We start from the raw sequence: 15,938 nt of genomic DNA on the forward strand, positions 1-15,938 counted from the left end.
CGGCTGGCTGCCAGCAGAGGAGTGGCAGGCTTAGCCTTCTCCAGAGAGACAGCTAGAGGTTGTCTCTACATGGATGGGCACTTCGCAGCTCAGCGGGGGCGGGAGGAAGGGGCAACATAGCAGCTGCTCAGGGCATATGGGCAGAATTCATTAAGTCTGGCTAAATAAGCCAATTGTGGAGGCGGTAAAAAAGTGTGCATTTGTATGTCTGATAGGGAAACAAACAGAGATCACTCACTGAATTTGAGCACCGGGCTCAAATATTCTGCCACACACAATATTCCGAGCACAAATATCCTGTGTGATAGCTTCGTGCTGGGGTATTATGCTTGATGAAGTTGATTCAAGGCCTACCAAATGAAAAAAACCTGGATCTATTTGTGATGGGCAGTGATTGAGCTGTTAGATGCGTGGATTGTGTGTCCTTGAGGACTTTTCTGTGCATCTCCAAATGTCCTGAGACTGCTCTCAGCCTCAGAAATAAACCTAATCACAATCTGTAAATGTTACAGCTGTTTCCCTAATAGACCTGCCCTGACTTTAGAGGCCTGCATCTATATTCACACACATGAACCAAAGACAAAACTGAATGCTGATACATAAGACCAGCACATGTTAAGACCATGCTATACAGCAGAATTCATACACTGTACCAAATACAATCGTAATGTATCAGTTTGAATCAATTGAGAAATGGAAATACTTCCTTTGCATATCTCTGGCCTGCTTGCTCTACATTCTGTGTTATAACATTGTTGTGAAGAATTTGCTCTTTCACTTTAAAGAGCACACACCTGATACTGTGCTGTCTTGTTCCCGACTTACATCCATTCTTCTTTATCCAGTAAAAAGGTATAATGTATGCTAATCCCCCAGGTGTCAATAGGAACACTGTTCAATGCATTTGAGATAATAGTGAAGAAGGGGTTGCTCCTATCGAAGAGCTGGAAGATAAAGTCAATGGCACAGTCAATAACAATAAGGTTGTAGGCTTTAATGAGGAATGTTAATTTGAACACAATCAACTGGATTTCAGCTTAGCTGATTATCAACCTTGGACTTGTATGAGGGTGTTGATAATGCTGGCAGTACAGAGAGGGCATTTTTATCTGGAACTGCTATTTTCAGAGGGGCTTTTCAAATAAAATCAGTTTGCCTTTTGGCTGTTTAAGTTAAAGCTAACAAACAAAATAGAGTGAAATTTCAAAATAACTAAACAAAGACAGGGTAAGACATTGAACTGTTCCCTGAGCAGAGAACTTTATTTAGAAATGCTGTACATACACTTTAGAAAAATAGAAATTCTGGTTAACAACAGTAATTAAAGTTAACATAACCAAAGTTTCTGGCCTTTCTGTGCAATGGACATTCTCACACCATTCCCACTGGAGCCATTTAAAGTCAGTTCAAACCTCCTCCTCATGTTACAGGCAATGCAGCCAGCTCCTCACTATCTCCTTGATCCCATTCCATCAGCAGCTCTGAGGACACCTCTGTAAACAGATGATCCCAGTCCCAGCTCACATCATCCTGCAAAGCAAAAGAGAGACAGAAGAGAGGGAGAAAAGAAGAATTAGAGAGCCAGAGGGAGACATACCAAGAAAGAGAGCATGGGGAGCAGAGGGAGCAAAGAGAGGAGAATGGGGGAAGGAGAGCAGAGGGTGTTAATGTACACATCATAAATCTTGATTACCTGGGAGACACAGTGGCAACCTCCCCTGGTGCTCTAGAAACAGCTGGACAGGCCTTTGCTGGGAGCTCACAAGCTATATTTACTAGAAACTCACTCACCTCTTTCACCTCCTGCTCCGGTGCTAAAACCTTGGTGAGGAGCTTCAAGTCAATCTCTCCATCCTGAAGAAAGAGAGCAGGAAAATTCACTTAGCTTGCACAAACAGAGGTGATGGTAGTTGCAAAAGTAAATGGACCACCTTGAGGAGAAGAGGCTTGAGAATATCAAAGATTTATAAAAATAAATGTCCTTGACTCACTAAGGTTTGGAATGCAGAGTAATACTTCAGATCATTGTCCAGATCTCTGTACGTCATTACCCGGTTCACCTGGACGCTAGCACAGTGACAGGAAGTCAGAACAGTTGAGAAAAACAGGCTTCTGATACACTTGTACTGATAACAAAGCTGCATTTGAATCGACACAACTTGACAGAGAGAAAAATACTGCTTTCACACTGCATGCAAAGTGAGACTGAGAAGTGGCCTCAGATAAGTTAGAAGTTTGTGCACAATTAAGCTTCAAGACTTCAAGCAAAGACCACAGAGAGCAGGAGATGGTTGCCAAGTGTTAAACGCTTCAAATTGAAACCCAGCTGCTTATCTGTGGGTCGGAATTAAGTGGGGGGGCTCTCAAAGTGGCCGGGGCCTAGCAGTGCATGCCAGTCCTACTTACTGCACATTACACGCTACATTGCCCCCGCAATGAGTTCAATGTGGATATTATCTCGCACAGAGAGCAAGCCCCAGCCTAATAACCTCCACCGCTGTCATAGCCTTGCTACATATTCGACACATGTCGGCGTGTCTCTCACTGCCCTGTAAATCAAAGGGCCCGGTTAGTAAGGACCCTGGTAACAGAGTTGCATAAATCACACCCAACTGTTATTTCTCCATTTCAGCCCAATAAAGCAAGGCACTCCACAATGGCATGAATGGAGGACAGGTAACATCACAGTCACTGTAGTAGGCTACCGATCCATTGTCCTGTGCGTACACAGAGGTTAACTGTCTTACAGGGTTCTGTGATGCACTGTGTGTGAATGAGTCCAGAGTGATAAGGACAAACTGCTAAACTAATGAGCTTCAGCAGTTCACTACCTTGGTGGAGCCGCAATTTGCATGGTGAGATCTTCCTCCTGCACTTCTTCAAGGTCTGGAATCACTGGGATATCTGAAAAAGCAAAAACAGAGACCACCATATTTGGTGAAGTGGAAAAATTTAGAGAAAATCAACTCTGTCATTTGCCTACCGATGCAAATCTTCTGATTAAAATACAGTGAATCCCCTGTGTACGGCTGCTAGAAGTGTGTGTGTGTTTGTGAAACCATGTGTATGTGTGACCATATCTGTGTGGCACTTCCTCCCCTCCCTCTTGCTTGCTACATCCTCATAAGAGCTGCCCTGTCACAATAGCCATGCGGCCATGAATATTCAGGAGGCAAGGCGGCAGCTCATCCCGCTGTGAGAGGGGCGCTGGCCAGGGGCTCCCCAGAAAGCACCCCCTGCTACCTTAGCATTTGGGCCCTGTCAGTGCCGCCCACCCCCAGGACCTGCAGTGGCCGGTAGGCCGACCTCCATGTCCACTCTGCCACTCCGACTGGGGCGGCATCCAGCCATGTGCAAGAGTATTTGCTTGCGGGCCCATCTGTGTGGGGTCGGAAGTCACAGTGCGGCCTGGCAGGGGCTGCAGTGCCAGGAGCCGCCAGCCCGCTGCTCAAACAGTGGGAACTCACTTTAATTGGCAAAACGCAACAGGACAGAGGATGGCTCCACTCCCAAGAAGGACAGGGCAAACTTTCACAGCATTTTTCAGATGGACATATTAGGGAAGGGAAATTAGAGAGGGATAATAAGCGATTGTACAGAATTTGGTTGGAAATAAGCAAAATAGGATAAAAGACAGACTGTGCAAAAGTCTTTGCAGAGATTTTATGATACATACCTTTCTGCATCCTGACATTCACTTTCAAAAGGTTACTGTATAGATAAAGAAGATACAACAATATACATTTCTGTGTAACATAGACAGCTGTTAAAAATGCTACAGGCTTCACAGGTGTCCTCGATTTAGGTGTGATGTGTCTCTTCCTGAACAATATTTTCTGGTGGGCAGCAGACAGCACAACCTTATTAGCTCTACAGCTGAGAGTTGACAGTGACAGAGACAGAGAGAGAGGCAGTGGAAGCACGAGAGAGAGAGAGAGGAACAGACAGATAGTGAGAGAAAAAGAGAGCTGGACTGCATGAAGAGGGTTGTCAGTAATCTCTAACCACAGTACTGCACCCTGAGGGGAAAGTCAATAGAAGAGCTAAATAGAGGTGAGGAGATGGAAGTCTGCATCTGATGTGAGGAAATATCTTGGCATCTATGTCACCATTCCTTCAAAATAACCCCTGAAAATAAACTTGAGTTGAAGAAACTTCGATCTTTGATAGAAGGAGGAGGAAATATTTTGATTCTGAACATATTTCTCAGATGAATGAAGATTTTGGTCAAAACCTAACCCATCAGGTTTCACTAGACACCAAAACCTCACCTTCTGCTGATAACTTATTTCTTTCTCTTTTTTAATTAAACCAAATTAAAAATGCCACGCTCGTTTAGCCACTGACAAGATTCATCTGTGTTTCTGATATCCAAATAAATGCGGGCGCGGGTATTTCATATTCATGAGGCCCCGGTGACACTTTGTCCTCTCATTTACAAAGCACAGCGTTCAGCAGAATCCGTCCCCCTGGACCCCCAATCAAATTTAATGGTCTTAGTGCAATGACATCAAAAAGCTTTGCCGTCCGGCTCTGCAAACAGCTTCCTGAGTTGTCTATCTGTCCACACGCTCCCGTTTTCCATTTCAGCCAGTAATGCACTATTAACACACTTCATGAGGGTTCAGTGTGAAGCTCAGAGGCATATGTTGTCTATATGCAAAGCTGATTATTAAGTGAAAAAAAACACAACAACATTTTTAAATGAGCTTCAAATTCAATCTATTACCGGAGGTCAAGCAGGGCACAAAAGCAGCTGCAAACAAGCCAGTGTTTTCTCCCGACGCAAAGGGCAACTCCATCAGGAGGAGCTCTCCCCTCAGCGCGGTGCATATTACCCACACTGACTTCCTCCGCTCAGCTGGATGTGTATCAAGGTGGCTTTTGTCTGGCAGCGAGCAGGCCACGCGTATCCTTATTACACGGTCGCGTCCGGCTTCCTCGCTGAAGCATGTAAATATCAAAAGGGGATAATTTGCTGTGAATGTAGACATTCTCCCGGCAGGCACATGCCAGTCAGCGACTTTGCAGAACAGGACGTTTCTCCACATCACTTGGGCTCCTATAATCTACGCAGGGGTTCAGTCAAATGATTACCTAGGCACAGAATCCATTTGAAAGGCTTATGGGACAATATTCGACACATCACAGGCTAAGAGTAAGACAGTGGGACATGCGATACTGGTGCTATTTTAAGTGACCAGCAGGAGGCTGTGGGGGCAGCTGATAGGGAGATGGGAGCAGGGGACTGGGCTAGCCTTCTCCCTCTGTGTCTCTCTCTGTGCTCGTAGCCAGTGGACATAAGGGATAAGGGTTGGGGACATAATCAAGATCGCAGGGGCTATCTCACTAACCCTCAGCACTGTAATTTCCAATGCCCCTGCCTCCAGCTCTGTATTAAGAGGTCTCCCTCCACAGAGTAATAATCTTTCCGGCGGCATTAACTGCAAGAGAACCAAACCTCCGGACTGCTCATACAGCTGGCCATTTTAGCCAGTGTGCTGACATTATGTGTGTGTATGTGTATATATATATATATATATATATATATAAAAATGTAATAGAGACATAGAGCATTATAAATCATTTACTAATAATCATTTACTGTACCTCAAACCCTACAGGTTTTATTAACAGTTCATTCTTATTTATCATCATCACATTTCTTTTTTTAAATTTCATTGCTAATTTTTTCCACCAGCAACAAAATACAGCATTAAAATACAATATTTCAGCAATTACCATCAGGCCTGAATTGTATTTAATTTTATTGCTTACAATTTCTCCAGGTCACAATTCCCATAATAAAATGATAATAAAAGACTGATTAAAAGTTAAATAAATATAAATACAAGTTTAAATAAATCAATAAACAGCCTTTTAGTTTTATGGGAGGAACATGAATTTTAGTTTTTCCATTTTTTTTAAATGGATTTTTACAGCTTTGTTGTAAGTTGTCTATTTTTCCAGTGTCTTTTTATTTACTACAAAATCCTAAATTTACAAAGTTTATTATAGATATTTTAAAACAAAGTTACAATGCAGGCTACAACCAAAAAGGGCTGAGATCAAAGACTTCATTTGCTAATTTATTCATAAACTGCACTGCACAATAAGCTCTCAGGCACTCCTGTCTTTTGGTCTTTTAGAATGGGAAGTAAGCAGTGCATGCTAACAGATCTTTACCGAGGCTATTTGAACAATTTCCTCTGCTGCTTTGCACTGCAAAATAGAACAATTATCTTCGGTAGCACCTTGTTGAAATTTTCCCCCTCAGCCCTGACATTGTTTGTTGAGCCCTCAGGTCACTCAGTCAAAGCGGCCTGGTTACCAGATCTGTATTCAACAGCATCAGTCTGACACTCTGTGTGTGTGGATGTGTGTTTGTGACTCTCTGTGTGGCTCTCCATCAGCTCTGAATCTAACGCTATTAAATGAACATATTCGCTTGTCATGTTCCTCAAAAGGGACGTGCTTATACGTTGCCTCAGTGGTCAAAGGCAGCGCACGGATCCATAGAGAAAGATGGTTTGAGCATCAGTGAAAGAGATGATCTGACCGCCTGCTTATCTGCTCTACTTTCAGAGGATGAATGTGCCAGAGAGACACTGGAGGGCTCCTCTTTGCCCGTGAGGAGACACACAGTGTGGGGGATTGCAAGGGTGCTCTTACCTCCTTCATCATCTAATCCCTGGGGAGTTTGTGGTCGCAGGCGGCGGCTGTAGAAACAGGAAGTGTGAGAGTATGAATTATTTAATGCTTTGAAAACCCAGCCTGACGGTGAGGTCATCAGAGGGAGTGAGTGAGTTGGCTCCGAGACTTTCCTTTGATGATGGGCCTGTTTTTGTTCCTTCTCATGCTGCGTGGACACTTGCTCGGTTCCCTACTCTCTGACTCAAGCTTCAGAACACAAAGGTGCTACAAGGCTCTGCTGTGCTTTCTCAGTGACCCACCCGTCAGTACGACAGCCCCGGACAAGATCACCTCTAAGGATTTTTGAAAAACCAAACCCAGCGGGAGTCGCAGCCTGAATAAGTATTACTGAGACAAGACAACAGTGACAGAAGCACAACATGAGGGGCTTTTGTGTCAGGTAACGTCATCAGTTTCACACAGCCGTGCAGGCACCAAGCTCCAGCTGCGATGAGGAGTAAAACATAGTCGTCTACGTCCTCTACCTGCCTCTGCTGTTGGTGATGTCTATTCTAGTCACAGAGTGATGGGAGGGAAGGTGAGGAAAAAACTTGAATAACAGGAAAACGGCAATAAAAGTGACGGCAACTCAGTCACGCTGTTTTTTTAATCATGTTAAGTGACTGTTCTTGGAAGGTGAGGATTAGTAGCAACCAAGGACAATCTGAAAGTATGACACCATTTTTATTTTACTGGAAAGGGAACAAAACATTTAGACTAACCTATATTTTATACATACACACAAACATGTCAGCAAATTCAATGAACAACTGAAAGAGTACAATAAAACGTGGAAGAGGAGTTTGAGTCTGACTTACTCTTCCAGGTCCTCAGCTGCAGGTCTTCTTGAAGACCTGTATGTGAGCAGAAGGAAAACTTTTAGACAAATTAAATAACACATTTAACGACAGAAACTATTTCTTCATCTGTGTTTGATAATTGCAACCTACAGCAGATGTCTCACCTCCTCTCTGTTTTCTCAGCTTTGTGTCCTATGAGATAATGTAACTATTTTTAACTTTCTCTCAATTTACTCAGCTCAGCTTGAAGAGGGCATGCCAGACCCCAAAATACTGTGTTTAACACTTTTTTTTTACCTCAACACAGCATTTTTAGCACACATTGTCTTTTTTTGGGAAGGGAGGTATCACACCTTCTATCAAAGAACTAGAAATATATCACATTATTAATGCAATATGAAACATTAAACATAGCACTGCTGAAATAAAATTAAAGTGTGCAGAACTTTTGTGCTTTTTAATAAGTAGCTTTAAAATGAGTTTTAACAACAAGTTCTAATATTTTCCTTGGAGCAAAATACTTTTGCTAGTTCTCCTGGTTGAGTAGTGCCCCCTACTGGTTATAAAGGGAAATTATTCAGTGTTGCAACCGTTTATGTGATGTTATTTAAATTCTTTGCGACCTGCAAAACTCAAGAGGACAAGGTACCAGCAGTCATAGAAGTACATTAAATAAATAAATTAAATTAAATATGCATTTATTTAGAATAGAACCCAAGTATTAAGAGGCGTTTATTGGAATAAATCAATCCCAATTTTGGGACGCACACTTGGAAAATAAATTAAAGCTTGTATGTTAGTCATGCTACAATCACGACAACTTTAATGATTACTTTTATTTCAACATAAGCGATGTTTATCTTCTGTTGCAATTCCTGAAGATTTTTATCTCAGGGGGCTTTAATTTTTTTTATGGAATTATGGGTTTAAGGATAGAGGACGTCATACACTGAAAACTGTAAAACCTTTAAGGCAAATATAATGTGGGTAATTGGTAATATAAATAGAATTGACATTCAGTTTTACCTTTCAATCCAGGCAAACAAACTTATCACCACAAAAAAAACAGAGCTTGTGTAAAAATTCTGATATGCAGCATGAAATTCAATTTTGACTGTATATTTAAATGAGTAGAAATTCATTAATTAATCATTTGTTTTTTACCGAGTGCTGACAAAAAAAAAATGATAGCATGACAAGACGCATAAAGACCTCGCTAATTCTCAGCTAATTATGTTTACTCATGATTTGTCTGTCTTTTGCATGAGGCCAGACCAACAACCTTAAAGGTACCGGAGTCCAACCAGGCAAAGCAGAGAGGAGCCGAGGGAGCCTACCTGCCTGCCCTTGGACTGTGTCCTGTCTGGGGGGCGGGGGTGGCGACACTTAAGACACATTACAGGCCCCTTGATTAAGACTCATGTAAGGCAAAGCGATAGACATGGTAAAACTGTCTGGAAAAAGTTGTTAGGGATAAAATATATTGTGACAACCTGGTTTCAAAGGTTCATCAATAAACTGACAGATCATTTAGTGTCAATTAGAAGTGATAGATCGACAAATCCTGGGATTTCTGCGCTGGGATTAGTGGGAGGAGGGCAGTGGTGATTGAGCATGAGGGGTGACATTGAAGGGAAAAGTCCTTGCCGGTTCCAGGGGGGACCATTACTTACTTTGTTTCAGAGAGGATCAATGCACGTGCAAACCCCTTTTACACCTCCTGTATTTCAATCACTTTGAGACTGGGAATCAAGCTGGGTTACGCAAAAGCGGAGAAGCGACACGCTGACCTTCTGTGAGAAAGGAAAGATCTATTGAGTTTGCTGTTTTCCCTGCTTGCACTAACGGTGCAGTAAACTACGCAAATAAGCACAATTGACTTCGCCTGTTCACTTCAATGCATCTCCTATGCTCTCACCTCCGCTGGGACCGAAGAAAAGAAGCACAGTGGCAGGTGGAAGAACACACTGCTCTGCACTATATTAAAATGTCTTCTGTTCAGTCAGTCATGTACAGTATTAAGATTTAGATTTGTTAGTTGTCGATGAAAGCTTTTGGCAAACACCTTCCATCTGTTCCAAATACTTCATGAATTCTCCATGTTGTGCTCCCTGTGTAAAGAGCAGACTGCAGTGGTAAGGGGTGATTAAGTGGCTTGAACCCCCGTGATGAAGTGGCTAGCTGACTAACAGTGCCCTCCTGTGGCTGATGCATTAACCATGTCAATTACCGCCTTGCTCACAGATGAAGACGAATGGAGAGTTGCCTGCTCAGACAGGCTCCCTCTAACCTTGTTGATTCACAGCCTGAGTGCCAAATATGCACTGATAAATAAGCTCATTCAACAGCATGAGAGTTCATTAATAACACATAACGCCAGACCACAGCTCGCAGGCCCCGCTCTCAGTGTCGCTACTTGAGATGAGGGAAAAGGTGAAGATACGTACTTGGCAGAACCAGACCCAGAGCTTTCTTCTGCCCAGCCACCCTGTCGCCGGGCCGGCTTGGGAGGAGGTGGGCCCTGGAAGGAGACAGAACTTTAATAGCAAATTAGCTTAACTGAATGCACTCATGTAGAAGATAAATAATTACTATTTGAAAGCATTCTAAACACTACTAGGCTTTACACTTGTGAAAAAAGCTATAAATAGTGCGTGAAATTTCATCATAATTGTTGGGGTGAGGTGTCACATCAACACATATTTCATACAGTGCTGAACCGGCTACATTTTTTACTTTATAACACTAAAATCATCCATAAACAAGAGACATGTAAAGACCTGTTTTCATGAGTTTAAAATTATAAATGTGTCACTAGAGGGCCCTGTTGTCTTCAGCAGAAAACCAAGATCCCAGCAGGAAAAGCAGGTCCTAAAGCTTAGCATTAATGTAAAAGGCAGAAAAGGTATGCTTAATGTCCTGCTAAAGGTATGCTGACAATTTAAACCAAAATTATCTTCTAATCTCTAATAAAAGTTGAAAGCCACCAAAAAGCTCCCATATATTGTGGTACGTGCCGCTAGGAGTCATCTATAAGCATTAGAACATATGGAGCAGAGTGTGGGAACAATCAGGGTCCTATTCTGACCCTAAAATAGATGCAGACAAAAAAATGACTCTCTCTCTCTCTAATTCTTTGATTCTGAAAATAGTAAACTCAGTATGCAGCTTGATCCTGAGACTGGGACCCTGAGACCGGCACTTGAATGAATGAATTCCTCAGAGCGCACAAGGGTGGGCGCTAGACAAATGAATTAGAAAAAAAAGGCACAACATTTCTCATTACTAAATTGGGTTTGCAGAGGACAAAGTGTTCGTGAAGAATTTCTTTCATTTATGATGAAAGAGGAAATAATCTTTCATGGCTGGTTCCTTTACCGAAGCCATTTATAAATCTGAATGTCACCATTAAGCAGGGCAGAGGGAGGGGGAGCCCACTCTGCCCCACTGTATATTACCATTAATCGAGAGAGCTGAGGCTGAACGAGCTCCCTCAACTTTGTGTAATTAGTAACTGTCTCTTTAAAAAGAACAAAAAGGATTACAATAATGACAATTGAGGCTTTCTAAGCAACATTCGAGCGATATGAAACCCCTGTGATGTTCTATGTTGGGTATTTCTGAAATGAACAATTTTCACGAGAGACAAGATAATAAGGTCAAATGTCTTTGAGTGGAATAAATTCATCCTGCGACAGTTATTTCACTCAACAAAAATGGAGAGGACCATAAGTGTCCTGAGAAACCAAACAAATCTGTGCCTGCGATTCTTCATGACCAAATATGAACTTCACAGTTGTAGTAAAATAGTTATGGCTGTTAAGGCAATTAGCTTGGTCCTCGTGGTTTCTAATTTAGGATTCTTTGATGGTCTCTAGGGCAAGGAACTTGTGGTGGCCAAGCCCTATCAGCCCATAAAAGCAACTGAGTCTTTGTTTAAAAGGATGTCAGGAATGTGACCAATCAGTTGGGTATTTTAGGCAGAAGAGGACAGGGTTGATAAACGGAGACTGCAAAGAGAAAAAACACCCAGTCGCACGACACTCTGGAAAAATGTATTGCATGTCCACAGCAGGTCAGAGAGGGCGCGAGAATATTGGTTCAAACATTAGGGAAGTTGGCCTAATTTGGGAAGAGTACCCTAAAGCAAGAGCATTGCTGGAATTTTTTTGCTTTGGGAATGTTGGCTGGTTTACAGTTTGCCAATCCAGAAGACGTGACTGATTCCATAAATGCCAACAATAGCGAAGCGAAGTTATTTGTTGTGTTTTTCAACTGCCACTTCTGACATGACTTCTCCTATATATGTGGTCCTATATTTAGTCTAAATTTAGAATCATTACATGCAACATATTTCAAGGCACAGTAATGGCTGAGAAAACTTTACAACAGCTTCAAGTGGTTTGTGTAAAATTAGGCCGTATTAGGGAGAGGATTTATTAAAATTTATGTTAGACTCATGGGGACTGAATTAGACAATTTACAAGAGCACAACTACAGTGTTTTGTGGCTATAAAGTTTAAATGGGTTGTAGAGTTTGTATGAAGTAACACTTCAAACACTTAAGGCAAACACATAAGACCCAACACACACACAGGGCAATGAATGAAGTGCAGCTATTCTGAATGTTTTAGAACATTGACTGTCTATGCTTTAAAACCTGCTGAAGTACAAAAATGGAAACTCAAATGTCTCATCACCTGCATAAATAAGCACTCCATTAAAACTTTATACCAAGTGTATCAAGCAGGGTCTACCGTCTGTGCAATTTGAGAGGGGTTGACTCTCAGCAGGCCTGGATATCAAATCCAACCAGCTTTTTAAGACATTTAACAACAATAAATGGTATAAAGTTGATATTTGGAACACTTGCAGCAGAAGCCATGCAAAGTCAGGGTTTTTCCGGCCACCTACCTCATCATCATCCTGTAATTCATGTATGAGACAAAACCAAAACGCATATTTATGAAGCGCAATGCAAAGTGTAAATCTGACATGCATCTATCTGTCCATTATCACATGATCGCATACCTCTCCCGCTGAAGCAGAGGTGGAGGACTTCCTCACGTAACGAGAATCTTCAAAGGATGATTGGTCTGCTGCAAGGCGAGCTCTTCGTCCAGACTTGGCAACCTGGGAAACGTGCATCATTTTAACATGGGAAATATATTTAGATTTCTGAAAGCCAGACATTTGAATGGTTACTAAATACTTGTGGTCTTGCTTTGCCTTTACTGGGTCATTTAATGACACAACCAAATGTCGTCTGAATGCACTTGCACACAAAATACAGTAGGTCAGGTTATTCCATTTGCGTAAATCAACCACATGTGAGATCTAACATTCTTTTTCTTAGCAATTTGGCGTTACTTTCAATTCTCTGAAGTTACACTGGATACGTTTACAGTCCCCTTTTGCATATGATAAGAGAATTATTCATTTGTATCTGTATTCATTTGCCAGTAGAAAAGCTTAATTAGAAATAACAAAGCATTGGAATATTGTCTTTCGGTCAATGAAGAGTAACTGGGTGTATTTTTTAAATCGGCCAAGGCCACTCCTGACATCTCATTAGTCGACAAGATTAGTAAAGTTAATTCACTAAAACTACAATGTTCAAATTTCAACAAATATTGAACTTCAGTGTCTCAGTGCAGCTAAAAGCACCTTTGGATGACTTCAACGGTCATGGTTAGCAGCAGCCAGTCAGTTGTGTGGTCGTCCACAAACATCACAGACAGCCACAGTCGGCGTGTCTTTAGCTGACAGAGGCATGCACACAGACCTCAAAGTATTAACAGGAGATGAAGTTTAGTTTGGTGCTTCCAGCATGTTTGTAGGAGTTTTTCCTCTGAGGTCATTGCATGCTTAAAGCATCAAACAGTAGCAGGATCCATATAAACGTCTTCAAAGTGAGAGGGGTGGCCACATTTACGCACGACACAGCGGTGACTTCATTAAGTACTGATATTTATAAATTATCTATGATATAAAAACAGGATCGGTCAGGATCTAATGGTAAAACACAGAATACTTTTGTACACTTCAGACAAATAAGTTGTCACACAAAGTCAGTTTGTTAGATGCAGTTAAATAAATTGTTACACAGCTGATTCCTAAACTCCATCATGGCTGGATATTTTACTGTAAAGGTTAGATCTGTTTACTAAATATTAAACATTTTTCTGTTGTATTAAGTTGTTTTGTTGTGTTTTTGTCATTGTGGAGATTTTTTCATTTGACAGTAGGTATTTTTGCAGTATTATTAATATTGAAAGTGTCATAAGAATGTGACTTTTCCAGTTAATAAAGAAAAAAGTATGGCAACAGATAGTCTCGCACAGCTAGATCAGTCTCTAGTGCTAAACTAGCTTTGTGTAGAATGGTCTGGCTGCACATCATTATTATTCTGGTCTACAGGGAGAAACAATGTCCTTGCTTCTTTTTATTTCTTTGAACCAATCGCAAACCTTGTGTGCAGTGCTAAGCCTTGGATGCAGCCATATCTCCCCTCAAAAAATGATGAGGGAACATTAGCAGATAGAGGGGGTGAGCACTGTCATTAAAATAGCTAATTTAACAACAAAAACAAAGTAGCAGCACTTCCTTATTACACAATTAAGCATTAAGCAAAACTTGAAATTTTTCATTTGGTAATTTGCTAGTGGCATCTTAAGTTGCTAAGTTGTGGGAAGCTGTTATCTGTAGTGCAGGTGATTCTGAAAACAGTAACAAGCAGATTTCTTTCCTTTTTCCCCTCAAATACGTTGCAGCATCTTTTCTCCTGGCCTAATCCAAACAGTGGTCATCATAATGTCCACAATGCTACATGTAACATTATTCATCTATGCAGTCTAGGTAATTCGTAACATTAACTGTGTCATCGCAGTGTCTTAAATTATAAAACAGACACTTTTTTGGTAAATATACTGTAGAGCAACGGAGTGAGAGTGTAAATCTATCCAGTGTGTCTCTTTTTACCTCACAGCAGAACAAGAATGACGGGCTACTTATAACATGACAGTGAACACAAACCTCTTTTCCTATTTGCTTGTTGTTTAGTTTCTGTAAGTTTACATGGTCAGAATTCTTCTTGGCCACATCAGAAACTCAAAGTCCTGCATTTCCTAGAGAAAAAGCAGCTTTTTCTCACTATAACTCAATTTCTCAGGAGAAAAACTCTATCTCTGGCCCAAATCATGTTATACACATCCCATCACAAAGATTAGTGGCCAACCTGTAACCCTGAAATATGTCAGCATTTGATCTCTGTAATGAAGTAAACATAGACACACTTATTCATAAATAACCCATCATCCCTGAATCAGCACTGTTCAGAACAGGAGGAAATCTTTCAAATATTGGAAAGTTGCCCTCTATGGAGAAACTTTTGATAGCTGTTGAAATACAGTAGAAACACAGTATGCAGATTTCGTGTGCATTTTTGATGGCGTAACAGCAAAAAACAAAACAAAACAGCGAGGTTAGAATGGGGAAAAGAAACCCCAGTTCATCTGTTACACGACCCCACAATTAAAAGCACCACCAAAACACTCAGCATTGCATGTCTGGAAATTTAGGAGAGACAGCAGGTCCGATTTGTGGCACTGGCAGCGAGCAGTGACACTTTTTGTGGCACCGCTGCAGTGCCATAAAAAGTGCCACGGTTAATGCCACTGTGCAGTGACACTTTTTGTGGCACCGCGGCAGTGCCACGGTTAATGCCACTGTGCAGTGACACTTTTTGTGGCACCGCCGCGGTGCCACAAAAAGTGTCACTGCGAGCTGCCAGTGCCACAAATCGGTCTTGCCCCTACTGAAATTTAGGCTAGCATGGCAACGCCGCCGAGTTAACGTTAGCTACACACTCAGCAGAGTGTAGAATCATCATCTACTGTAGTTCAAAAAGCGGACGATAATAGCCTGTCTTTGCTGGTAACTGGTGAGTTAAACATCGAGCTCTTTCACAGACTGGCTAATACTGAGCTTTGCACTAGCTTAGTAGCCAAAGAGCTAGCACTAGCCTCGGTGCACCGTTACTCTGTGGCCACAGCTAGTTGTACAGAGCTGAAAACTAATGTCAGCTCAGGCTCTATTTCCTCACAGCATGAACTAAAATACAAAGAAGTCACTCACGCTTTTCATCGCTCCTGCTTCTCCGAGGTGGAAGTTATCCTCCATTTTTCTCCTCCTTGCTACAGCTAAGTAGCAGCGTCTCTTCCTGGATATCAGGAAGCGTCACGTAGCAACGCTCTCCATGGTAACTTGGAAACCGCGTGTCTGACTCAATCAAATCTGGGGAGTAGTCAGGTTGTGGCGTTACGAATTTATCTGACAAGTTTGAATATGAATGTTAAAACACTTAACAGCGCATTTAAAAGGATAGTCTTTGAGCCAAAGTGTTCCAACAGAAAAATAAGGTTTGTGTCACCAATTTACCTAACA

At 41.7% G+C, this 15,938-nt stretch overlaps 1 protein-coding gene across 2 annotated transcripts; it reads right to left on the reverse strand.

The window, feature by feature from the left end:
* Positions 1-1,231: 1,231 nt before the first annotated feature.
* Positions 1,232-15,795, reverse strand: LOC110950563 (intraflagellar transport protein 43 homolog A). Of its 2 annotated transcripts, XM_022193219.2 has the most exons (10): positions 15,630-15,795; positions 12,525-12,626; positions 12,408-12,419; positions 9,941-10,014; positions 7,512-7,547; positions 6,673-6,719; positions 2,832-2,904; positions 1,992-2,067; positions 1,792-1,854; positions 1,232-1,530 (listed from the first exon to the last, which is right to left on the reverse strand). In XM_022193219.2, the coding sequence occupies exons 1-10, from the start codon at positions 15,672-15,674 to the stop codon at positions 1,420-1,422; spliced, it is 639 nt and encodes a 212-aa protein (XP_022048911.1). In that variant the 5' UTR covers positions 15,675-15,795; the 3' UTR covers positions 1,232-1,419. The 2 variants fall into 2 exon arrangements, with proteins under 2 accessions (XP_022048911.1, XP_022048912.1); XM_022193220.2 differs by lacking the exon at positions 12,408-12,419.
* Between the last annotated feature and the right edge of the window lie 143 nt (positions 15,796-15,938).

The sequence above is a fragment of the Acanthochromis polyacanthus genome, chromosome 1 (assembly GCF_021347895.1).
Source record: "Acanthochromis polyacanthus isolate Apoly-LR-REF ecotype Palm Island chromosome 1, KAUST_Apoly_ChrSc, whole genome shotgun sequence".
Lineage (NCBI taxonomy): Eukaryota > Metazoa > Chordata > Actinopteri > Pomacentridae > Acanthochromis > Acanthochromis polyacanthus.

What these genes read in the sequence shown, in the direction of transcription:
- LOC110950563 (XM_022193219.2), bottom strand. Translation starts at nt 15,674, where the DNA reads ATGGAGGATAACTTCCACCTCGGAGAAGCAGGAGCGATGAAAAGC. An exon ending in TCTGGGTCTGGTTCTGCCAA is followed by an intron (nt 7,548 to 9,940) that starts GTACGTATCTTC and finishes GCTCACATACAG; the next exon opens with GTCTTCAAGAAGACCTGCAG. An exon ending in CAAATTGCGGCTCCACCAAG is followed by an intron (nt 2,068 to 2,831) that starts GTAGTGAACTGC and finishes TCACTGTGCTAG; the next exon opens with CGTCCAGGTGAACCGGGTAA.